The sequence below is a fragment of the Toxorhynchites rutilus genome, chromosome 2 (genome assembly GCF_029784135.1).
Source record: "Toxorhynchites rutilus septentrionalis strain SRP chromosome 2, ASM2978413v1, whole genome shotgun sequence".
Classification (NCBI taxonomy): Eukaryota; Metazoa; Arthropoda; class Insecta; order Diptera; family Culicidae; genus Toxorhynchites; species Toxorhynchites rutilus.
The window spans coordinates 26,617,779-26,645,266 of record NC_073745.1 but is presented as its reverse complement, the minus strand read 5'-3'; the positions used below and the strand labels follow the sequence as shown (position 1 = coordinate 26,645,266).

Genomic DNA, 27,488 nt, shown 5'->3' with positions numbered 1-27,488 from the left:
ACACCTTCAATATGCTTTTCATTTTCACAAGCGACGAGGATGTCATCGACGTAAATAAGGACATATATGCGTTCTCCGTCAACATTTTTGCTGTATAGACACGGGTCTGCTCTTCCTTGCTGAAATCCTGCCTGCATCAACACCTCGTGAATGCGTTTGTTCCAGCAGCGCGCTGATTGTTTCAAACCATACTCGCTTTTCCGCAAACGGCATACTAATTTTTCCTTTCCTGCAGGAACGAAACCAGGTGGCTGACGCATATGAATCTCTTCCTCTAAATTGCCATATAAATAGGCCGTCTTCACATCCAGATGTTTAAGCGACATGCCGCGATTAGTGGCCACGGCAAGAAGTGTACGAAGTGTTGCTTGTTTAACGACAGGTGCAAACACCTCGTCATAATCTAGCCCGTAACGCTGGCTAAACCCTTGTGCCACCAATCTTGCTTTATACTTTACAATTTTTCCAGAGGCGTTTCGTTTGAGCTTAAAAACCCACCTGCAACCAACTATCTTCTTTTTCACTGGCGGCTCGACTAACTCCCAAGTTTGGTTTGAATGGTGCGATCTGATTTCGTTTTCCATAGCTTCCATCCAAAGGTTCTTGTCTGATCTTGTCATGGCATCTTCAAAACTTCTTGGTTCCGCTTCATCCGTTTTTGCCAATCTGGTTCCATATCCAAAACGGTTCGGTGATACTCCTTTGTTGTTTCGAGATGACCGCCGAGGAAATCCGATGAACATCTCCTCCTGACTCGACGCACTATCATACAATTCTTCTTCCTCTTCGACGTTGCTCTCTACCAGGTCCAACATGGATTGATCTTCAAAAGAAACGTTAAACTCCTTACTCTTGTTGGCTGCATCTGAATCCACTTCCATTCCAGATGGTTCGGTCACCGAATCACGATCCAACTCGTTTGCAATGTCGGTATCGCAAAACGTAGCATCTCGACTCACTTGAATTGTATCCTTGCTTCGGTCTAAGAATCGATATCCCTTTCGATGCTCGTCGTATCCAACAAAAGTCATTCGTACAGCTTTGACATCACACTTTTGTCGCTTTTCTTTTGGAACATATACAAGAGCGTCACAGCCAAACACGTGTAAATGTTTATAGTTAGGCAACTTACCCGTCCACAGCTCATATGGCGTTCTAGAGATGGCGACCGATGGAAGACGATTTTGCAAAAAATTAGCCGTCATTATCGCTTCGCCCCAATACCTTTTGTCCATTCCAGCTTCGGCAAGCAAACAGCGCATCATTTCGGTTAAGCTCCGGTTCTTCCTTTCAGCGACCCCATTCTGCTGAGGACTATAAGGTACGGTCTGCTGAAGAATAATTCCGTTGTCCTTTAAAGTTGTAGAGATTGTCCGAAATATTCCCCGCCGTTGTCCGCTCTAATAATTTTGGGTTTCTTTCCGAATTGGTTGTGCACTAGTTTCACAAATTCTTTGATTCTTTCTTCTGCTTCATTTTTCTGCTTCAACAGGTACACTGTGGTGAAACGAGAAAAGTCGTCAATCAACGTCATTACGAAACGATTTCCTCGAGGGGTGGGTATTTCCAGCGGACCACATAGATCAGTGTGCACCAGGTCTAAAACAGCGTTTGTTTTTGCTTCGGATGCCGGGAACGGTGCACGGCACATTTTTCCTTCGCAGCATACTTTGCAAACCGAACGAATTCCGCAGTCAACTAAATCCAGATTCGTGCCCAAGTCATCTCGTACAATGCGTTCGATACATGTGTTGACAGTTGTTTTTATGTTGAATCGCAGCCAGCAAAGCCTTCTCATGATTCTTGAGTTGGTACAAACCTGCTTTTCGATCACCAACAGCAATGACGACACCATCTTTCAGCACTTTGCAACCACCCTTATCGAAATTCACCACGCATCCTTCGTTTGTTATCTTACTGACAGAAAGCAGATTTCCTTTTAGAGATGGCACATGCAGAACTCCTTTCACCAGAATATTCCGAGGGTTTCCTTCTCCGTCGACGGTAGTCAATCGAACATCACCAGATCCATTCGATGCAACTTTGCTTCCATCTGCCAGAGTAATAGAGGCGCCAACATTCGACACATTTGCCAGAAAAAATGAAACATCGCTCGCCATATGCGACGTAGCTCCCGAATCCAAATACCACGCAGCACCACCATTGCTAATCATTTTGCTGCTGGTAAAACAGAACTCCTTCTCATCATCTTCCCTCACAAACTTCGCTTTTTGTTCTTTCTCCTTCCGTTCCTTTTCCTTGCGATCCTCTGCAAGCTTACGGCAGTCTTTACGGAAATGCCCTTCCATACTGCAATAATGGCACGTTTTTCTTATTTCTCGCCTAGCCGAAAAATTTCCGCCGTCCACTTTCAAAGCTTTGTTTTGATTGCCAGTAATTTCGTTCCGTCTCCTCCACTCATCCAAGAGCTTTCCTTTGACGTACTCTAAATCTAGCTCATCATCCTTCCTGCTTTCCAGTGCGATGATCAAGACATCATAAGACTGTGGCAAACTGGACAACAATATTGCCACCAGCCAGAATCCATTCAACGCATCACCCATAGCTTCCAAACGCTGCGATAACTCCATCACGTTTGCTATGTGATCTGCCATGTTTCCACCTTCTTCAAGTTGCAATCGAATCAGTTGCCGTAACACATGAATTTTATTCACCAGTGAAGAACGGTGGTGAAAGCTCTCCAAAGCTTCCCACATTTCTTTGGCGGTCTGAGCTTTCATTACGTGCGTAAGCTGACTGTTTTCCAATGCAAGACCGATGATTGCACGAGCCTTTCCATCTTTCGCTAGCCATGCGGCGTCCGCTTGAGCCGGCTTCTGGCAAGAGACCATCTCGTACAACTCCTCCTTGATCAATATCAACTCCATGCGAAAACGCCACGTAGCATAGTTGGCATCTCCTAACTTTTCCACTACGAATTTTGCGTCCGCCATTTTGAATGTTCACCTTTCGTCTCGCGTTGAAATTTCCTTCCTTTGGAAAAAACGTTGCTAACTGCTTCTATCAATTACCGCGCCGCGGATACCGTTCTGGGCCCATAACCTGTTGGCCACAACAATATATTAAAACGAAATAAAACAGTTTTCTGCAAAAACTAAAGGAATACTTTTATTGTGACCGTGTCGTATTAAAGTTTACATAAGAATGAAAAAAAGCTTCTTCTCTCTGGCGTTCGTTATGATAGACGTCTCGGCTCTCTGCTGCTCGGGTGAGTTCGGAGTTGCTTGTGGGTCGAGGGGTGAGCCGATGTACGTTGTTTATCTATCATATACCGCTCCTTGAAATCAAAAGTTTTCCGTGGAATTACGTACTGAAAAATAGCAACCCTTACATCTTCTTCAAGCCCGTAACTGTGTCTTATCATAGAGTGACAATTAATAATTGGTAAATTATGATATAACCAGCTATTAGTGAAAAACTTCGCGCTCTGAATGCGCCTATTGTAGTAGACAAGATTTGTGTTAGTGCTAGGCGTCATGTCTAATAGACACAAAAGACTGGCCATGGATGAGTGTCTATCGTGTAAATCGGAAATCAAAGCGGACGAAAAGCAAGTGAAATGCGTGTACTGTAGCAACTCTTTGCATGTAAAATGTACGGGGTTGTCTGAAACTCGTTCTAACAAAGTACATAAATCTAATAGCTACTATTGTTCAAGCCAATGCGAATCATCACACATGTCCAACAAAAAGATGGATGAACTGCTCGCCAATATGAAATGTTTGCAGACCTCGATAGATAGCATTAGTCGTAAGTGTGATGAAAACAGTAAGAATCAAAAACGTTCTGACGATGCTCTGAAAAATTTAAGTGTGTCTATTGATAAACTCTCGAAATCGCAAAATGAAATCAAGTGTTCTGTTGAGGAAGTGAAGTCTTCACAAATGTTTATCTCCGCTCAGTATGAGGACATTAAGTCGCTTCACGAGGAAATGAGAAAAGACTTTACTAGTTGTTTCAATAAAGTGGGTGAGCACGACAACCAGCTCCTGATCCTGAATAAGACAGTCGCGATCTTGCAGAGGCGACTTCGTCTTGCTGAGCAAAGTGTCTTGAAAAACGAAATCGTAATTAATGGTATACCCAAGGAACTCTCTCTGGATGTACCTTTCATAGTCACCAAGGTTGCCGCCGCTATCGGGGTTCAAGGGACGCCCACTGACCTCGAAAGAACTCAGCGTACTAGGAATGGAATGATCGTGGTTGAACTCAGCAACTCGAAAGTTCGAAACAACATCCTACGTGCTCGTAAGGGTAAATCAATCTACGTTGATGAACTTGTTATTGATAAGGCAATGCTATCGACTGGATCCGGATCTTCTCCTACCAACAAGCGTCATCACACTAAAGTTTTCATAAACGAAAACTTAACGAGAGAAACCAGATTGATCTTCAAAGAAGCGAAATCTCTCCGAGTGTCCCATGGCTACAAATACGTATGGTGCAGTAAAGGTAATGTCTACTGTAAGCGGGACGACTCTGCCGATGTCTATGTTATCGATTCCATCGAAGACTTGGGGAAGCTACGCTCGTCTCCGAGAAAGGCCTGATATCTCGCTTTCTCTGTTGTTGTTGCTGCCGCTGCTGCTGTTGGTGGCTCTGGCTGATGGTGTTGGTGTCATATCTTCGATCACTTTCGACAAGATGAGAATAAACGATGATACCGATCTTATAAGTAATTCTCGGTTTGGGGATAACTTGAATATTGATTACCCTTGTTAGAATAATGTTCTCACTCATACGAGAATCAATTTATTGTATGTGAACATAAACTCGATTCGGAACAAGCTTGATGATCTGTTGGTTTATATTAGTGGTTTTGATACTATTGTTCACTTTATATGTATTACTGAAATGAGGCTGAGTTCGGATGAACTGCATATTTGTTATTTACCACACTATGAAGTAGTTTGCTGTCCACGCTCAAACCGTCCAGGTGGTGGAGCCTGTATTTTTGTTCATCAATCTATGCCGTATGAAATATTAAGGAACGAAGAATACTTGGAAGGTAGTTCAATCATTTTAGCATTAAAAGAGCCTAAAATAAAAATCGCTGTAATCTATAGGCCACCGCATGCTAGTTTCAAAGATAGTGTCGATTATCTGGACTCTTTGCTCGAAAGCACAGATAAAATGCTGTGCGTTGGAGACTTTAACATAAACTTACTCAATGATATCTCAAAGAGCTATGTCTCTATGGTGGAGTCCAACGGGTTTACATTTCTAAATAAAATTGATAGTGATTTTGTTACTCACAGGAGTGGTATGTCAGGATCAATAATAGATCACGCAATCACAGACTTGTTCTGTCAAAAATTCTCCTTCTGTTTAGATGACGTTAGTTTTACTGATCATAAATCACTCCTGCTTAGCTTCGGACCTTATAGAATATCGAAAACTCGCACTGAGAGACCTGTTTTAAAATATGACTTTGACCGTATCTCAACTGTATTGGCCCAGTCCATCGAAGCCACAGTCAACTTTGATGATTTTTCAGAACTTATTACAAACACTATGGCAAGAAATTCGTATCAAGCCAAAATCACAAATCGATATCGTAGTAAAACACCATGGATTGATGCCAATGTTCTAAGAGAAATCCGGTTTAGAGATCAATTATACAAAAGAACAATCCAATGGCCAGCTAATCTGCTAATTAAACTAAACTATATGAAGCAAAAGAACTATGTAACACGAATTGTAAAACAAAAAAAGAGAATATACTATCAAAATCTAATAGCACAGAATCGTTACAACGCCAGAAAGGTGTGGAGTATACTGAACGATATTGTTTTTCATAAAAATAATAAAACTTACCATAATGCGATACCCGAGATTTGTGTGGGTGGCTTGCCATTAAGAAACTCTTCTGAAATATGTAACGCTTTCAATAATTTTTTCATCAGTATACCACGAGAACTATCAATCAATCTGCTGAGAAAATTCAACAATGAAACGCAAAACTTTACTTCTCATGTAACTATTCAAAGATCTATTGTTATGCTACCTGCTACAACTAATGAAATAAGTAATTATATTCTTGACCTCAAAAATTCGAATGCAGTCAGTATAGATGGAATCCCGTCAAAACTATTAAAAAATAACATACCACTATTTGTTCCCAAATTAACGGATTTGATTAATCAATCTCTCGAGGACGGTGTCTTTCCGAATTGTTTAAAATCTGCTAAAGTAGTTCCTATATACAAAAGTGGTCAAAAGAATAATGTTAGTAATTATCGACCGATCTCTATGCTCCCAGCCTTATCAAAATCATTTGAAAAACTAATTGAACAAAGACTGACCAGCTTTTTTATACGCCATAACATAATCAACAAGAATCAATACGGCTTCCAGCCCAAATCAAACACAACCAGTGCCTCTGTTAATCTAGTTAATGGAATTCAGCATTGCCTCGACCATCGAAAAATCTGTTCCACAATCTTAATAGATGTGTCGAAAGCCTTTGATTGTGTACCTCACTGTCTGCTACTGTTGAAATTACAAAACTATGGCATTAGGCAAAATGCTTTAAAACTACTCGATTCATATCTAACTGGTAGGCAACAACGTGTAGTTATTAATGACCATAGCAGCTCAGATTTAACGGTCAATTTTGGAGTACCACAGGGCTCCATATTAGGCCCGTTGCTTTTCAATGTCTTTATAAATGATATATTTGAGCTACCGCTAAAGGGCAAGGGCTGCACTTGTCTACGAATCAAATAATATTGAAGCAAACATGCAGCTTGATTTGAATTTGTTAAATCGATGGTTTTATGACAACCGTTTAACAATTAATGCGTCAAAAACTAAGTTCATAATTTTCTCTAGCACTGACAGGTTTTGTAATGTGAACTTTATGTTACATCTAGGGGAAGAAAAACTTGAAAGAGTCGCTTCAATAACTTACCTAGGACTAGTATTACAACAAAATCTTAAATAGAATCTCCACATCGAGCATATCCATCGTAAAATAGTAAAGTTTCTTGGTATTCTTCGGCATTGTAGTCATATACTGCCCATGAAAGAGAAAAAAAAACTGTTCTATGCGCACGTTAACTCACAAATCTGTTATCTGAACATTATATGGCAAAACGCACCAAACTATTTAACAAGCAAAATCGCAATCACTCTCAACAAGTTTATGAGAACAATTTTCTGGGAACAATATTTAGATCCAAACGTTACAACCATTGATTTATACAAGAAAAATAATGTGATGAACTTCAAGCAAACTAAATTTTATGAATCGGCTCTTTTTATATACAAAGTAAAAAATAATTTGATAAAGCATAACATAGACTTGCAGTCACTCTATGAATCACATCGTTATGAGACTCGAAATCAAAATAATTTAAGAACTATTATTCCTAGAACCAACTATATTCGATTTGGTTGTATATATCCCGCAATTATGAACTTTAATAATCTGCCAATGCGCTTAAAAAAAGTTTTCTTCGATTTACACATTCAAAAGTACTTTGAACAAAATTGTCCTGGAAAACAATTGAATAGATTAATAAGTCGAATGGAAACATCTTTAAACATTACAAACACTTAAACTCTCTTTTGCACACTTGAACATTGAGGAAGAACCTCCTTATCAGTCTTATGACTGTCTGAGGTTCATTTATATTAAATTCGTTGCATTTAAATGTATTTGGTAGGGGAAGATAAAATGAATTGTATAGTATATTTAAGATACATTGTTCAAATAAAACTCAAACTCAATATAAGATTAATACGAGCAAGCGAAACAAAAGACAAATAAGCTTTCCGCATACTTTGCCACATACACGGCCCAGACCGGTATAGATATTGTTTTCCTTCATGCGCCTCTTTTTTACTCTTAGAAAAACTTCCCAACTTCATTTTATAATCAGGTGCAATATTATCACGTATTTGCTGAACAACTGCTGAATTAGCCATGTGGATAGCGTGGTCGTGTAAAATAGCTTTGCATTTCAGCCGGCCTTGGTTCGGTCCCCATTGACGTCGTATGGACTTTTTTTTGCGCAATCCCGAATGAAATGAGAAAAGAAAACAGAAAGAGATGTCTGCACGCATACATACAAACCATTTTTAAGCTTTTAAAACAGCTCATTATTTGCGCATTTGACTCTCTAGCACACTAAACGGCATCATTTCTGCCAAAGATGAAATGTTTTCTGCCAACACTAGTTTGGGTGTAGCTTTGTGAGATAGTGCGATATGGTGTATAGAAGCCAAACTTTCTAGATTGTGATATTCGGATTGAATTCGGTCGATTCTGGCTATCACAGTTTTAAAGCTCTGAGATAATATTCTCCGGTAACTGTTTGGTTAGGTGGAGAAATACCCATTCATCAAATGAAATTCTGGTTTTCTGGCTATTTCGGCATTGAAATATATAGTATAACTCGTTAACCGAAATCTTCGAAGATGAAAAATGAAAATCGACTCTCCTCTCAGGTGCTTCGCTTCGACTAGGACTACTTCGGCATTCGCCGTCAACATAATTTGAATTGACTAGAAAATGAATTGACAAGCGTTGAGAGCGAGGATGCCTGATTCTAGTCAATGACTATTCTAATTGACGTGACTAATGAATACAAATCTGCCTCTTCATTCAACTGACTTCAATCTACACTTCTACTTCCATGACCATAGTTGCCAACCTTCCTGATTGTTCAGGATTTCCTAGACTATTTAACTCGTTCCCTGATAACCTGACAAAAACTCAATTTCGGCTGATTTTTCTTAAATAATCCTGATTTTTCCTGATTTTTGTACTTTTCACCTCATCAAAAAAAAAAACTATCTGTGATAAAAAAAACTGGGTTTCATGCCAAAATTTTCTTAGTTGTAAATTAGAACTGTCAGAATAGCTCTCCGGTCGGCACTTGTACAAAGCTTACATTGAGTTAAATGCTCTTGATGCAATACTGTACTTAACTTTTTTATCTCTACACTCAAATGTATCGTGGCTTTTCAAAACAGTGCTAACAATTTCATGGAACCAGATTGTCTGACAAATTTATGAAATTATAACGAGATTAAGTTTGAGGAACAATATTGCTTTATTGAGAGTAATGTGTATGTAGATGTAGCTCCATTTTTATTGATGGAAGAATACGTTTCGTAGTGTAAAATTACTCAAGAGAAAAATTTTGAATTCACAATCAATATGAAAGAAATTATGTATCATTTGCTCGTCAGATTCAACGTAGAAACAATTTTAATGGTGAGACTGTGTTAGATATATCTATAACCGAATCAAATAACATCAAAACTAAGAAAATTCAACAAGTCTTCTAGTGCTGATATGCTTTCCTCATTCGTTGAATAAAGATTCTTTTCAAAACATGGTTTCGGTGATTCGAGCTTTAAATGGCCAATAACGACGCCGGCCACGTCCTTACAGTCACCAGAGGAAGGGAAGAAATGTTAGTATGATATTCGCCGCCCGTAGGCCAGAAGGGTCGCCTCTATAGCGTGGTTTCCTAGCGTTTATCATGGAAGAGATAGTTGTTATTGGGAATGGTTTAGAAAAATCAGGATCGATCTTTGCAGAACTACTTGGATGGTAAAACTTACAATGATGATGAAGCTGTGAAATCGGAATTGAATCAGTTTTTTATCGATCAAAACCAAAAGTTCTACGAGCGTTGAATTATGAAGTTGCATGGATGATGGCAAAAGGTCATCGAGCAAATGGAAATTATATGATTGAACCAAGAACTATGTGTAACTTATCAGGTAACACATCAAAGTGCAGATAATTTATTGTTCTTTTCTTAAAAAAATATTGAAAATATTATTCCGTTATAGTTTTTATGAATTTTCGTATTATTCTTCGGATACCCTCCATCAAAGTTTGAACTCTCTGTTGGTCAACCTCAGCGGATTTTTTACTCCCCGATCTCCTCATTTATGCAGCATCGTGAGTCACTTTAGCACCCAGCTTCAATTTCCGCTTGACAATTGTCCAATATTTTTCGATCGAGCGGAATTGGGAGCAAATGGAAGGATTGAGGTCTTTTTCAATGTAATCGACCTCAATGTATCACTGGAGCATCTTTCAACTGTAGTGGCAACATGCCAAATCTGGCCAAAATTTCACTGGACCTGTGTGAGCCTTAATAAATGGAAGGAAACGTTTCTGCAGGCACTCTCCACTATACATTTGCGAGTCCATCAGCATGCATCCTTCGTTCTTCGTTAAAAACTTGCTGTGTACAACTTTCGAGCGCGTTTTTTAACCACCAGATTTTGCTTCAGTACCGTTTTGTCTCATATTCCGAAAAGTCGCAAATTCCGAACACTTCATTTTTAAATGTAAATTTGCTACACTTTAATGTTATAAATAATTGAATAATGAAAGCACTGACATTCTTGGAAGTATAAGCTACATTTTAACATCATTTACAGGCATTAATATAGCCTATAATTTGAAATATTTAAAATTTGTGACAGTCAAAACCAAACATAAAATGCTTGCGTTAGCAAATTGCGTAAAAAACAAGCATCGTTAATTTTTCAGTTTTTGTAGTTCTTCCAATTTATTTGTTTGCTTTTTTTCATGTTAAGTGCTAGAAAAGGTGAGAATCCACAATAAATTGATGGAAAAATTATATTTTATGCAGAAATATTCATCAAAATTAGTATTGAAGTAGTGTTCGGAATTGGAATCAAGTTTCTTTGCATAATTCAAATTCCGAACTCTTAATTTTAAATACAAATTTACTGAACTTTAATGTTATAAATAGTTAAATAAAGAGAGCCTTGACATTCTTTGGGTTATAGGCAACATTTTCACATCATTTACAGGTAACGATACAACCTATAATTTATAATATTAAGCGTTTGCAAGGAAATGACAGTCAAAACCAATGATAAAATGTTTGCGTTAGCAAATTCCGTAAAAGACAAGCATCGTTAATTTTTCAGTTTTCATAGTTTTTTCAACTATTTTGTTTGTTGTTTTCATGTTAAGGGCTAGAAAAGGTAAGGAACCATAATAAATGGATGAAAAAAAATGATATTTTGTGCAAAAATATATTTTAAAATTAGTATTGACTGATTAGTTCGGAATTGATTCAAATCCCGAACACATTATTTTTAAATGAGAATTTACTGAACTTTAATGTTATAAATAATGAAAACCCTAACGTTCTCTGATTGATAGGTTTCATTTTAAATTTCATTTACAGGTACTAACTAAACATTTACAGAAAAAAAGTGACTATCGAAAGACAGTGATAAAATGTTTGCATTAGCAAATTCCGCAGAAAACAAGCATCTCTACTATAAATTTTTTTAAATTAATTTACGCAGAAAACTTTATTAAAATTAGCGTTGAAGTAGTGTTCGTAATTTGAATCAAGTTTCGACGCATGAATCGAATTCCGAAAGAAAATGTTTGAACACACTATTTCCCGGCAAATTCAACGATAGTTCACAAATTGGGGTACAAGGATAATCCAATTCTGGAGCAACAATATAAAAAGACTATTTTTTAACAAATGTTTGCAAGCTCTTTCCTTGCAAAACGCAGGTCGCAGGTGCAAACTAACGAGAGTAAAATTGATTTTCTTAGCCAGGTTTTCAACTAAAACCACAATAATAAAACCGGGGTCCTGAAATAACAGGTCGAACTCGATTATATACTGATTCGATTTTACAGCCATTCCGATTTCCGTGAAACGTGGTTGTTTTGTTCTTTATTGCAAAATATCAGACCCGTATTTTTTTATTTTTTTGTTAGGGTGACCATTTCCACTTTAGGGTGGTCCAAAAATTCATTTTTTTCTCATTTTTTTTTCCAAAAATGACTTTTTTTTCAAAAAACCATAACTTTCGAACTACTGGACCGATTCAGATGATCGACATATCAAATTAAACCAGTTAGCTGGTCTTTTTTGAGAAATTACAACCTCTACAAATTTGAATACGTTATTATACGTCTTTGTTGTTTATAGTTTTCATTGTCTCGGGACCAAGGGTGCTATATTCTTTTTCTATTTTTTCTTAAAAGCTGAGGATTTTTTACATAACATATCCAAAAATCAGAAATGTGTTTAATTTTGTTTTTGACTTGTTATAACTTTTCAAAGTTAATTGATGGTCTAAAAATCAGGTTTCCTTTTTTTCCAAAAATCACCTTTTTGCAAAAATTCATAACTTTTGAACTACCCAACAGATTTGGATAATCGACATATTAAATTGAAGTCAATGAGCTAGTCTTCTTTGAAAAAATATTGAATTTGTAAAAAAAATGGAATCCTATTCGCATAGAACTCGTCTAGTAGCATAGGAATAACGAACGAAGACTAAATCATGTTAACTTTGAAAAATAATAACTCAAAAACGATAAAAAAACACACCTCTGATTTTTGGATATGTTATGTAAAAAATCCTCAGCTTTCAACAAAAAATAAAAAAATATATAGCGCCCTTGGTCCCGAAACCATGTAAACTAGAAAAAACGAACACAATCGATTTTAGTAGGAGAAATCTTTGATAATGTATATCTAAAAAACTATGAGTCGTACCGAAATAGTGTCTTAGAAAGAGTTATAGCGTATCGATGTCTAAACATGAAAAAAATATATACACTGAGAAAAAAAAATTAGTACTCTTTTTTTTATTTACAAAAAAAAACTTTAATTTGCAATATCCAAAATACATATTTTTTATTTTTTTCATATAAAATAGAAGTCATTTAGAAAATTTAAAAAATGGGTCCAAGATGGTAAAACTATTTTTGACGAGCTTTGTGGAACATCGAATTTTTATGAATTTCCGTAACTTCGAATTGTTTTTAGCCACAAATTATGATTTCTGATGTGATTTAAAACAAAAAAGCACATTATGAATCTCTAAATGTAGCCATTCTCGAGATATTTAAAAAAATATTTTTAATTGATCGTCTTTTTTATAGTAAATATTCCCTTTTAATATGTTTGCCTGAAGTCAGGTATCTCTAAGCTACCTCTGTATAGGTATATAAAGTCAGGTATCTTTAAGCTACCTCTGTACAGGTATATAAAGTCAGGTACCTTTAAGGTACCTTTATAATGTATATAAAGTTACTCATATTCAAACATCGTTCATCAGTCGAACAATCTTCCTTATAGAGTGAATAACAGTATACCACAAGGGACTACAAAATTTTTTTTCGTGTTATAGACCGTTTCCGAAAAAAAGAAATGTAAAAGAAGGTAAGAAATGTACATCTGAAAAACGTTTCTTAACCGTGTCAATGATTGAGAAACTTAAGTCAATGGGATGCAATATCCTTTTAGATACATCTTTTAAAAATTGCGAATCATGCCGTTTATCTGTATACTCTTCCAAACCAAAGCAGTGTAATACTGAGGAGCAGATCAGTACAGCAGTAGGAAATACTTTAGAAGAAGTACCATCAATAGTTTCAGTCGTTTCAGCATCTTCGCAAGATTCCCGAAACAGCAATATACCAGAGTATTCCCGAGCGTACAACATTGAGCTATTCAACAAGGGAATCGCCAGTATTAACGTTTCACCAATAATGACGAAAAGACTTGGACAGGCTAGTTACCCCGAACAGAAATTCAAAGAAATTTCTAAAGGTATTAAAAGAAATCTATTTTCCTTTTCACATGAAGAAGACAAAGAGTCGAACTTTAAACTAAAGGCAAAAGAGTTTGATGAGATTACCAATCAGCTCAAAGAGAAATTTGACCACACAGAGACAACAAGATCAGAAAAAGTTAGAATTTTAACAGTTTAGCCTAAGTGTTGGTCCGTGCAAAAAATGGAAGAAGAATTTGGCGTTAATAAATATATGGCAATTCAGGCCAAAAAACTGGCAAATGAAAAAGGTGTATTGTCGACACCACATAGCAAATATGGACCAAGTTTAAGTGAAGATGTTAAAAATCATGTTTCGGAATTTTATAATGACGGCGATATCAGTCGATCATTACCTGGAGAAAGAGACTATGTTTCTGTAGCCAAAGATGGGAAGCGTCAACACATCCAGAAAATGGTTATTAACAATATTATTACGGGAAACTTTCAACAGATTTAAGGGACTTAATCCAAATTGCAAAATTGGATTTAGCTCTTTTGCATCAATGCGTCCGAAGCATTGCAAATTTCTGAGTAGTTCAGGAAATCGTAACGTTTGTGTTTGTACATTCCATGAAAATGTAAATCTTATGCTTCATAGTCTCAAAAAATATTCCTTTAACATTGAATGCAAAGAATATAAAGAAAAAAATACTATGTAACATATCAAATAGATCAAAATACTGTTACCTTCGTGAATGTAAAAAATGCCAACAGTGGACGAGTTTGGAAACTGGTTTCTAGATGAGCTTCAGGAACGCAATTTAATTGAAATCACTTATGCACAATGGATTTCTACTGATCGATGCGACATAGAAACTCCTGTAAAATAGGTGGAAGAATTTGTATGATTACATTAAAACACAACAGTCCGCATTTCTTAAAAATATAAAAGCTAATTTGCAAGAAAATGAGGTTGAGGTTGATTTGAAATTTTTCCGAAAATTATTCATTTGTGCTTCAAGATGAAGTTCAAAGTCATCACTGGAACAATGATCAAGCAACAATCCATCCGTTCGTTGTTTATTATAAAGATGAAAAATGTTCTCTGGCAAATTTAAGCTTTGTAGTTATATCTGAAGTTTTAAGTCATGACACAATAGCTGTGCAAGTATTTATTTCTAGAATAAAATTCATGTCGGTTGGCGCTGCATCCCAGTATAAAAATAGGAAAAATTTTGCGAGTTTATGTCAATTTAAATCGACAATGTCGTATTGACGCTGAATGGCTTTTTTTTTGCAACATCACACGGCAAAGAACCTTGTGATGCAATTGGTGGTACATTAAAATGGATAGCAACAAGAGCTAGTTTGGCCAGGCAGCATGAACATCCGATTACTAGTGCAAAAACGTTATTTGACTGGGCTAGCAAGCGAAAAGAAGACTATTTTACAAAATTGTCATTTTCATATATGTCACAAGAAGAATATGATCAGGGTGTGGAAGAGTTGAGTAGCATGTATGATAACACCAAACCAATTCCAGGTAACCAAAAGTATCATTCTTTTGTACCTGTATCCGAGAATGAAGTAGCAGCAAAGTTGTACTCTAACGACAATGCAGCAAGTTATCATAATGTGTATAGAAATATAAGAAAATAATGAAAAAATTAAATTATATACAACAAAATTGTTAGTTGATAAAAATAAATGTTGATACAAAATAAATGCTAAAACTTCTAGTATTGTTATTAGTATCTCTTAAACTCCGATAAATATAGGAATTATTTGACCAAATTATAGAGAATGATATTTTTTCCTTTTATAAATGTTGTGTTCCGTTGGCGCAACAAGTATAACATGTTAAAAGTTTGTATTAAGATAAAAAAAACATTTTTGATTATCGCTACGTTTTATATTAACCCATATGTGTTCAAATGATTTTCAACGTAACTCCTAAACATATATTTTTCAACCATGATGATGTATTTAGAAAAGTTGTTGGAAATTATAAGCAAATTCATAAAATTTCATGAGTCATGCTCAACACGACAAACATATTAAAAGGGAATATTTACTATAAAAAGACAATAAATTAGAAAAATGTTTCATAATATCTCGAGAATGGCTGCATTTAGAAGGAGATTTATAATGAGATTTTTTGTTTTTTTTTATTTTTTGTTAAAAATGATTGTTAACATACAAAAATTCGAAGTTACGAAAATTCATAAAATTCGATGTTCCACAAAGTTCGTCAAAAATAGTTCTACCATCTTGGACCTATTTTTTTAAATTTTCTACATGACTTTTATTTTATATGAAATTTTTTTTAAAAAAATAAAAAAATATGTATTTTGGATTTTGCAAATTAAAGTTTTTTTTTGTAAATAAAAAAAGGGTACTATTTTTTTTCTCAGTGTATATTTTTTTCATGTTTAGACATCAATACCCTATAACTCTTTCTAAGACACTATTTCGGTGCGACTCATAGTTTTTGAGATATAAATTATCAAATATTTCTCCTACTAAAATCGATACGCCCTTTTAAAAAGTTACACTTGAGTCAAAAAAAATCCCAATTGCTGTGGAAAACTCATATTTCCGTCAACCCAAACGGAATACAAACTTTCATTGGAATCCAAAATACTCATGTTTTGTCATTTGTCGATTTCATTTGGAATTGCTCTGTATCCAAAAATCAAATTAATTTCGCGAAAAAGAACCATTTTGAGTAAAGAGACATCGTTTAATGTCCATCAAAGTTTGAGTGTTCGGAATTTGAGACAAAACGGTATCCTGTTTGGTTGCATGCAAACACGGAAATTACGATTTGCTGTCGAAAGATTTCAGATACGCCTACTACGACCGCTGTCATAAAATGAACAGTGATTCCGGGTTTCTTAGAACTAAAAGGGGATGCACATAACTTCATATGAATCGGTCATCACTAGATTTGGCCCACACTAGATTATTTCTACACAAATTTGTATGAATTGTCAAGTTGGGTTTATGCCTAATTCATAGAAAAAATGTTATAATCTTTTAGCATTTAGGCGTTGTTGGTGGAAGCAAAATAACACGATGGAGTTTCAATTATTGTTCACGAAAAAAAAAACGTATAATCTTTCCAGAACACTAAACTGACGCTCTCCGACAGGCAATAAGTGTTGGAAAAAAACGGAACGCGCGCGCGTTTTCCGTGATTCCGTGATTGCGAAGGAAATGGGTTAATTACATACGTGAAGGCAAACTAATTCAGCGAAATGCTGTTGTAGTCGAGGAGGGCGGACGCGCGCTTGTATGCGTGTTTGTTGTTTTCTCCTTTCATCCTTCCGCTTGACCGACGACGGCATGTTCAAAGCCCTACCCCACGTCCCAAATGGACCGGTTAAACACACTTGGAGCTGTGATACCACAACCCCCACCATCCAGTTCCCGATTTCGTGTGGCAAAAATAATTGCACGGATAAGCGTAAGTTTAGCACCTAGCAAAAGCACCTTTGCTACCGCCGCCACTTCTTCTTTGTCCTATCCTTTCTATCCTTTGTTGGAGAGTCGAGATAACAGCACAAAGACGGGCGAAAGTCATAATAAATAAAGGCTCTATTCTTTATTCCAAGACGATGACTTCGTGACAAGGAAGCGCTCATCCTTTCATTACTTTTTATGGGTGGGTTTTTATGATGATTAGCATAGGGTTTGCTGTGCTTCGGATTTCGAACTGATTGTCAACGCACCCGACAGAGGAAGTGAACGACTCTATTTGTGTCGAGTCGTGAACGATAATATTCGGGGCAAATGGAATTGAAATTCGGAACGAAACCCATCCTCCGGCCGGAAACAGAATAGATCATGACGACGGTTCATTCAGAGGGGTATTGGTTAAGAGCTACCCGGAATGAGCTATTATATGTAATGACCATAGAGAAAACAAGCAACAACAGCAACGCGAGTAAACCAACAGGCTAATTAGGAAGAGGTCGGTCATCCCACAAGGAAATGTTACCCAACCCTGTGAATGATGATAAAGTATCAATACAGCCGGAAAAAAACATGATGGGGTCGTCCTGTCGAATGGTTTGTATTGTTTGTATACTTCATCGGTCCTTTCGGTCGCTTCACCCGTCTGGTGAATATGGTTCCTATACAGTTCATCCTCGGGCACTCGGTTTCAGTAATGATAATTGCTTGGTAAATGACCAATTAATATTTGCCGGTGGAAAAAGTTGTGATTTATCTGCACCGGTGTAGCTTTTCGCAAATTTGTGCTCATCGTTTGGAGTTATAGTCGGAAATCACATCCCTTTTTGTATGTTTGGGAAGTTTGTCCGAGCCCACTAATTAGGGATAATGAACTTTAGGAAAGATTTTGCTGGACGGTCAGAAGGGTTGCTTGTTACGAGTTGAGATGGGAAAATTATGGAAAGCAGAGAACAACGAGCTTTGACCTAGTTTCAGCTACTTGAAGAGGCTATTCAACCCTTCACTCGAGGGTTCTTTTCCCCATTCGTGCCTGTCGACATGACCTGATGCAATTACTTCCGATATAATGCAGCTCACTCGATTCAATTGACAATCAAGTTTGCAAGAAAACGCTTATTCAATTATTTTTCCGCCCGAAGCAATGTAAAACAATAGCATCTAATTAAGCCTTCTTGTGAACGCATGCTGACTACTAGTACATTTCAACGCCGCCGACCACATCTCTGTGCCACTTTGAAACAAAAGCCCACCGGTGACGCCTTCTTTTCCACCCGAAGAAAAGGCGGGGGTGGTGTTTCACAATATCTCTTCCCGCAGGACCAACCATCGGTCACAGTCTGATCGGAACAATATCATTCCTAGGTCCAAACATGCTTTTAATGTCTAACAGCAGTAGCAGAATTGGTCGCAATGGTTCTCCCCGCACACCGCTCAGGAGGAATCCAAGGAGCAACAAGGATAACCAATAAAAAAAAAAGGTCAACGCTAACAACAGCAGGAGCTCCGGTACCGGTTGGCGGCTAACATGGGAAAATGGAAAAGTTTCTCCTTGTTCCTTTTCTTCAAACCGTCCGCTGCGGGAGCTATTCGTACTTTCGAGTTGTGCTTTTCTGGTGTGTGTTTGTGTAAGTCAGTTTTCCTACTATAATTGGATATCGACTAAGAGTCATCGAAAGCAATGGCAGCAGCAGCAGCTTCCAACAAACGTGATTGTCGGTATGAGAGAAGGGGAGGGAGCAGGACGTCTCAAATGCCGTAATAGACTGCGAAGTGGTACAAACTTTTGTTGGCATTCTCATCCTCGATGGGCGTTCAGAAGACGGGTGATTTTGAGGAATGAACGAGAAAAAACATCAAGCAGCACTTGAAAAGAAGGGCTATGTGGTGGCTTAGGATGGAAGAAAAGGCGCGAAACTTTTGCGTAAAACATTCGAGGGGGTAGAGGCGGTGACGCATAAGCTTATTGAGGGAAGCGTTGCCGAGCGTTTCACAAAAACTGACAAACACGTAATTATGGTTTCTTCATGTTATAATATTACATAAATTATAACTCATTTATAAATTATACAAATTGCTGTAAATTTGATTGTACATTCACCAGTTCCACAGTGCCAAACATGGAAAATAAAATAAACCACATCATTCGACCGAGGTAAATTTGAGCAACATTAAATGACTGGGTGTTTCAGTATATGAAACCAAATTTTTCCTGAAAAATGCGTCTATTATTCTTGAATCTGGTGTATAAGCCGTATAAGGTAGTTGATCTCAATTGAGTAGCTCAACCGTTTTCCTGAGTGGCGGGTCATTGTTACTAAGAGAAATCACTTTTTGTCGCCTGATATTCCCATCGTTACTGGGTTTCAAAAGGTCAGCCGCTTTTCAAAAGGTCGTAACAAATCCAAATCCCAGAAAACAACATTATCTTTTGACGTGAGATTACCCCTAAAAGGATTATATGGGGGGTAAAATAAAATCTGAACACTGAACATGTAGAAAATAAAGAAAATTCCGAGCGCTTGAAATTCGATGATTTTAAATAGATCGCAAATATGTTTGTATCAATTGATTGGAAATATTTTTACGCATTTTTTACAATGAAAAAAAAATATATTTTTTTAAAGATAAACAACTGAATAATTATAAACTGTCAAAATCTATCTAAACGCGCTAAATCCCACGTTTCTATTGGTCCAATTTGTGCTCCTCAAATTGTATCGATCAAAACAGGCAACTATAGTAGTAGAAGCAGAATACAATTTGGATACACTGATGAGTGCAAAACAAAAAGCACCTCCATTTGAAATCAAAGTATTCCAATATTAAAAGTTTTAACGTAGAACTACATCTTTCAGGAAGGGTGCCAAACCAGAAAGCAGGTCACGTTTTTATGAAATAAAAATTACAATTTAAATTCATGAAAACTGGAAGAACTTCCTTTTTCTTACACATTTCTGCCGATGTGTGTGCTAACCCTACCCGTATTTCGAATGCTTATAACTCGAACATTTCTTAATAGATCGGAAAGATGTTTGCATCAATTGATAAGAAATATTTCTACGTGTCTATCACAATTAATAAAATGTTATTTTTCATGAGATGAATAACTGTAAAATGTCAAGCGTTATTCAAACGCCATAACTGCCAAGTTTTGATTGGCCCAAATTTCGTTTTCCCCAACACAGACATCAAAATCAATGTACCTGGGGGAATCCGCTTTGCAAATACACGCAAGTCGGGGTTATTTTTTGGTGTTGAGTACTTTTGTACTCGCTAGTCGTTGTGCAGGCCGGGCATGTTTCCCTAAAACGTACTTTTAAACTGAGAAGCCTGGCAAAATCGTCATTTCAGATACTAGAGGTGAATGAACTTTCGCGGTTCGAGAACTACGTAAACATGAGATGTACAATACTTTCAGAGGAAAATGTAAAATACAATGTCCTTTTGACAATTCTTTCGTTCACATATTTTGGTAGTCCTAGGCATCATATCAAATGTAAAAGGACGTTCATAAAATTTATTTGTAACGAAGAACATAATCTATTACAAAAAATTCGATGCATTCTAAAATAATATTCGAAGTGATAAACAAGTGGATTGCATAATATAATTGCGTAGTTCTGCGTCGAAAATATGCGATCGTGTCCTAGATACAACCCCTTACGTATAGAACTTTCAATATTACGTAAAAGTAGGTAATTTTAGTAGACCATTTAGCAATTTCAGTACCGTTGATATATTTTGAAGAAAAACCAAAAAAAATGACTTTTGTTCCTAAATGGGTACTTTTAGGGTATGACATAATCCTCTTGCGTAAATTTGTTTCATCGTATTTTCTTCATCGATGCTACCCCCGGATTTGACAGACGATTGTTTACATCTGACACAAACTCAATTTTCGTAGCTGTTTAGTCAACTTTTCGTGCGTAGTGACGTGTTTTTGACGCTGAGAAAGGTTCCGGAATATGGGTGAAACACAAATCTCAACTATGTTACAATTATTGTTTTGTCTCAAATTCCGAACACTTCATTTTTAAATATAAATTTATTGAACTTTAATATTTTAAATAATTGATTAATAAAACCCCTAACATTCTTTGTGGTATAGGCTTCATTTTAACATCATTCACAGGTATCGATACTGCCTAAAACTTATAATACTAAGCATTTGCAAAAAAGTGACTGTCAAAACCAGCGATGAAATGTTTGCGTTAGCAAATTCGGAATTTGAATCAAGTTTCGTAGCACAAAATCCAATTTTTTGGGAGTGTTATATTTTTTCAAAGAAGCTAATTCGCTTTAATTTGATATATCGATCACCTGAATCGGTCTAGTAGCTCAAAAGTTATGAATTTTTTTTTTTGAAAAATTGTATTTTGGGTGTTCGGAATTTGAGACAAATGTACTCAAACATATTTTTAGTTTTTCACCATGAATATGAATTTGTAAATTAATTTGATGGTGGCCAAATGAAAGAAAATCCTCTATTGTATCCAAAACGCACATTAATTTCGCGAAAAAGCACCATATCGAGCATTGAGACACTGTTTAATGGCCAACACAGCTTAAGTGTTCGGAATTTGAGACAAAACGGTACTTATCATCTAGCATTTACAAATTCAAATTTCACCTTAAAATAGAACTTATTTGCTATATGATTAAGACTAACAATTTAATAATAACTAAATCTAATACTAGATACTTATTGGACAGGACCAAGTTTAGAACTAGAATCATTATTTTGGGAAAGAACCATTCCAAAGACTATATCGATCCAAGACAATCAAACAACTGTGCCTGTGTAGATTATAAAATGTAATTCTACATTTTTGAATACATTTATTTCTGTTTCGAAATGAATCTCCCAGGTAAATGGTTAAATGGATGTTTCGGGAAATATATAGCTCTGAATTCTAAAGCGGCTCTTACACGATTATTCGTATTGACATTGCCAGTAATGAAATTCATTCGAGATTCACCTCATCCACATTATCATTATTCTTCAACCCTACACAATCATTTCCATTGTCATTACTTTCCGACAGTATTTTTTGAACTCTAATTTAACAGCTATAATTTATAATTTAGTTTGCAGAACTACGATGTTTTCACACAACATACAGTAGAACTCTAATGGCAATGGCACCTCGGATAACGAAAATCGCGGATAACACAATAATGGATATAAAATGGAATGCAAACGCGAAGAAAGATATTTTTTCATGTTTTATCAATACACAAATTATTCAACTATATATCTGTAAGGTCGTGTATACCAGAAAACATATAATGTGAAAGCCACCACTCGTTGAAACACTTCGGAAAGTTCTATAGAAATACTATTGAACTTGCATCAACGGATAATCCACTCGTGGAAAATTATATTTATGCTTAAAGTCCTTCAGATGGGGATCTCCGTAGCCATGTTGTTTGCGCGTTCGCTTACTAAACGATCGATCGTGAGTTCAAAACTCGGGGCCCTAAATTGATCATCTTTTTGTTGTTATAAAATAACTACAACAATAATCGGCGATGGAGATCGATCCATGGTCGAATGGAAATCGATTCATCCATACAACTGCTCTGCTCTGCAAAAAACATCGGGCTGTTGTGCTATTAATAACACATTTCATCAACTGTCTCCGCTGTCCGGTGGTCTAAATGAACAATGGAAGAACAGAAGGAATACTCTTGCGTACGTTATGTACAATTTATAGATCAGATAAAAACATGTAATTATACACGATTCAAATTTGGCTCTGTTAAAGTTAAAATGCTAATGAGACTAAATAAATTAACAAATAGGATAAAAAAATGTCCTTCACACATATTTAAAAAAAAAAGATTTTTTTTTATCTTTTGACAATTTTAAACTGCCTTTTGCAAGTTATTTTAATGGTTTATGCTTGCTTCACTTGTTCAAAACGTTTCTAGATATCATAATGTAATAAAATAAACTCAGCGCACCTTACTTTATCAACCATTATCAATAAAATGACCGTGTCCCTGCCCTATTTCAGTAATGATAAGGGCCGCTTTGCATCAATATTTAGAAAAATATTGCTTCGATTATTCCGGCAGCACTGCACTGTAAATATAAATGGATGTAAAAGTACGCGACGGAAGTCTAACAACTCTCAAGTTAGTAAAACAGAGCAGTTTGTACACCCAAAGTTAATTTTTAGTACATTTTCTGGCATCCCGATTTATTACATTAAATGAGCTGAAAGATAACATAAAATGTTCTACTCCCCAATACATGTATATCATTTGTATAATATATATGCTAGAGCCAATATGAGGGAGCGAAACAGGAGACACATTCAAATGAAAGCTTTTCGTATAGTTTGCCAAATACACGGCCCAGACAGAGAAAGATATATTCTCGTTCATGTTCTTCTTTATCGGTTTAGAAAACACCTTCCACGCTCCTTTATAATAGCGCTGACAGCTATATGGATAGCGTGGTCGTGTAAAGTAACTTCGCATTCCAGCCGGCCTTGGTTCGATCCCCATTGACGTAATATAATTGATAGAACAAAAAGAGATGTCTGCTCGCATACATACAAACCATTTTTAAGCTTCAAAATAGCTCATTATTTACGCATTTGACTCTCATGACCAGGAAATGGCATCTTTTCTGCCAAATATGGCATGTTTTCTGCCAACGCTAGTTTGGGTGTAGTCGTTCTAAAATCGGAAGATAATGCTGTGTAGTAATTATTTGTATCATAATGAAATTCCTAGATCTTTGTCAGATTTTGGTATAAAGTAGAACCCCGATTATCCGCGAAACAGAAATTGCAGATGACACGATAATGGGCTAAAAATGTGGTGCAAACACGAAATAAAGATATTTCAGCATGAAAACTATGTTTTATTAATACAGAAAGCATTAAACTACACTCTGTCCAACTTCTATAAGACCAGGTGAATATCTTGCTAATTTGTGTCATGTGAACAAACAATGCTTCCATTTATATTCTAGTGTATATTATTTGTCGAATTCTCGATCTCGTGCATGGTTTGGGCGGGATTCTGTGCATCCGGAAAGCTCAAGATAGCTTTCGCATCATTCAAGGATTACATACGTGATCTGGACTACCCTCTCTCACCGTTTTTGCGTGGATATCGTCACAAAAAACCACATTCCAGCAAAACAATACTACTATTCATACCGGCAAGGAAACTAAACAATGGCTTAAGGACCAAAAACTTAATTTTTTGGACTGGTCGACTCGCTCTCCAGACTTGAATCCTGTTGAAAATCTTAGGGGGGACCCTTGTACGCAAAATCTATACGAAGGGGAGGCGGTACACCACGATTGAAGAGCTCATAGTCGCAACTTCGGAAACATGGAAAAATATCGAGAAATTTGTTCAGCAGAATTTGGTAAACAGTATGCCAACACGAATTTTCCAGGCTTTTAGCCGAAATGGCAAGGTTGCCAATTATTGACATGTAAATCAGTCGCTCGTTTTGAAATTTTCATTGATAATACTTATGAATTTTGAAATGGTCTTATAGAAACTGGACAGTTGAAATTATAATATTTAAGCACAATATATAAACAAACAACTCTTTTGAACGAAATTGACGTGAAATATACTTTATTCTAAGCATTCCACTGGACCGATTCAGATGATCGATATAGCAAATTAAAATAATTTTTGGAAAAAGGCCAAAGAATGGATCTTTCGGACCACCCTAAAATGGAGATGAGTACCCTAATGAAAAAATAAAAAATACGGGTCTAACATTTCGCAATAAAGAACGAATATACCACTTTTCACGAAAATCTGCGAACCACAATATCTGTTTGGCATGAAATGACTGTGTATAACGTTTACATTAAAACAATGAACAAAAATTGTCGATTTTCCATGGGTTTACCTTCACACGCATTGACGAAACTACCCATGCAGCATCAATCATAGTAACCCATGAGTCAGCAGAAAAAAATTAACAGCTCTATCAGTCGAACACTAACCGTGATGGCGAAAACAGTGAAGCTACTCCGTTCAGAAGTGTGCGCGTTCAAAAAACGGTATCCCGCCGCGTCGAAAACGGATATCGTGCTTCCGGACGACCGACGACCCTGAGCGACAAGAAGCTCCAAAGGATGCTGAAGAGGAAGATCGAGGGAAAAGTGGCTACATCGCCGCGTGCGCTTGGGCGGGAGGTCGGTGCAACCGGCCAGACAGTGAAAAAGTACCTGGCGAACATGGACATACACGTGAGGAAGCGGAAGTCCCATCCACTGGTCTCGGAGCTGCAGGCAGGGATTTTCCCGGCGAATCGCGACCTGGCGGTGATGATGGACGACGAGACCTATCTCACCCTGGATGGCAACGACTGGCAGGACACTTCGTATTTTACTTCCCCCACGAAGAAAATGGGTTCCGAAGTGAAGTTTATTTCACAAACCAACAATCAGCGAGAAGGGGATGTCAAAGCCGCTCTTCTTTAGCTCTGGACTGGCCGTGAACGGGGAAATTTGTAGTACGAAATGCCTGACGGAAGTAGTGTCTTTCATCAAGAAATACCATAAGGGCGATGACGCGGTGTTCTGGCCGGATCTGGCGTCGGCCCACTACTCGAAGCGATCGTTAGAGGAGATGGAGCGGCTGAATATCGATGTGGTACCTAAGTCGGAGAACCCGCCGAACATGCCCCAGCTGCGTCCCATCGAGGATTTCTGGGCAAACCTGAAAACTGTGAATGAATTGATAAGTAAAACGAAAAAAAAACTCAAAAACATGCCTACACGCATGTTTTCGTCCGCCATTGCGAATGTTCCGGTTAACTACCTGAAGATCGCTCACAAGGGCGTAGAATTTTTTTCGTAAGTATGCTACTATAATTACCTTCCATGGGAAATTTATCAAACTCAATTATCTGTTTTAGTTTTTTATCCCCATCCGAAAAGGTCCATTTTTAATGCAAACGTTATATTGGGAGAAGAGAAAACGTTGTAATGAGATTGTGCGTGTTGATTATTCATCAGAAACCCGCCGTACTCCATCGTCGGTTGTTTGAATGTGTGGAAAATGTGTGAAAAAATATTTAAAAAAATGAAGGTTCGACCACAAAGAATCCTAAAATATATCGTGGACTGATTGAAAATCGCGTTCCCAGAATCATATCACTTACCGTAGCTCCCACCAATAATTATCGCACCCATGATAATCGCGCGGGAATCATGCTATAGAGGCCGCGATTTTCATACTAACATTCCTTCCCTTCCAATGATGAAACAAATATGCTTCGACAAACGAGGATTGGCGAAAAATAATCGCAGCACATTTGGCAACGCATCCAATTAGGAATATTTTCATACTTGTGTTTGTCTACACCAAGAAAACATTTAAAATTCCCGTAAAGTCGTAAAACGTAACTGTGCTCGACGAAGAATCTGCTGCTGCTGCGGTGGTGCGACAGATTTAAACAATTTCTGTCGTTGCGTGACCTCCAACCCAGCAGGAGTTTGCGGGAAAATATTGAGCGAACATGCAATAAGATAAAATGAAATTCTATTCAATTGATGGTCAATACGTTTTTATTAGCTCAGAAGTTTGGCTTCAGCAGATCGGGAAAACGGAAGCAGCGAAGTGCGAGAAACTTCCTCCCCTCCCTCGTCCACCGCCTTGCATTGAAATAGAAAGGAAGTTTGCACCCTTATCTGGGGAACCAAGATATCGAAGAAAAAGTTTCCATATAAACGTTGATTACGATAATAAACCGCCACACGATATCCATGGTTTGGCAGTCTAGCAGAACTGATAAGTGCGCCGCCAATTGGTTGGTTGAGCTTTTTACGACTAATTCAATCCAATCAGAGATGAGTTATCCAGTTCTCGAGACGTGGTGAAATCTTCATGGTGGAAGATTGAAACAGCTTTCGGAAGGCACGATCCGACGATAAAGTTTAGAAGAAAAAATCCTTTCGGGTTTTCGGTTTTGTTTTTTTTTTATCTTTTTCGCACACGACCCATGATGATGCTGAGGGAAAAAAATCAATACTAACATTGTCTTTCTATACTTTCGCTTTGATTTCCAGGAAGCAGCAGCAGCCTTGCGCCGGTTGTACAATTGGTGAAACATGAATCGGAAAAGAGTGGTGCAGTCGTTCTCAAATGTCACGTTGGAGGCTCCAATCATGGCGCTAGGAATGGCAGCAGCAATTCTGGCAGCTTCAGGGATGACGATGATATCCGCATCGAGTGGTACAGGTAGGAGCAAGCGCCCTCTCCATTCGCGAAGTACAGCGAATACATACATATGAAAGATACATGACGATGATTCATTCGTTATAACCGGAAAGCCAAAGAGAAAACAAAACTTGATGGAAAACGGAAAACTCTTGTGCGCTTTTTCCATTCCTTCCTGTGTCTACTTTTATGAACGTTTCCGCGATTATTTTTAATTGGTGATCGCCGGTTGAAGC

The 27,488-nt window shown here is 37.1% G+C and overlaps 1 protein-coding gene across 1 annotated transcript in view; it reads left to right on the top strand.

Annotated features, from left to right (window-relative positions):
* The window catches only part of LOC129765615 (tyrosine-protein kinase-like otk), a 191,195-nt gene that overhangs the window by 134,876 nt on the left and 28,831 nt on the right, over window positions 1-27,488 (top strand). The window contains exon 8 of the mRNA XM_055766027.1: window positions 27,102-27,273. Within this exon, the coding sequence (XP_055622002.1) occupies window positions 27,102-27,273 (172 nt within the window). The remainder of the gene's footprint in view (window positions 1-27,101; window positions 27,274-27,488) is intronic.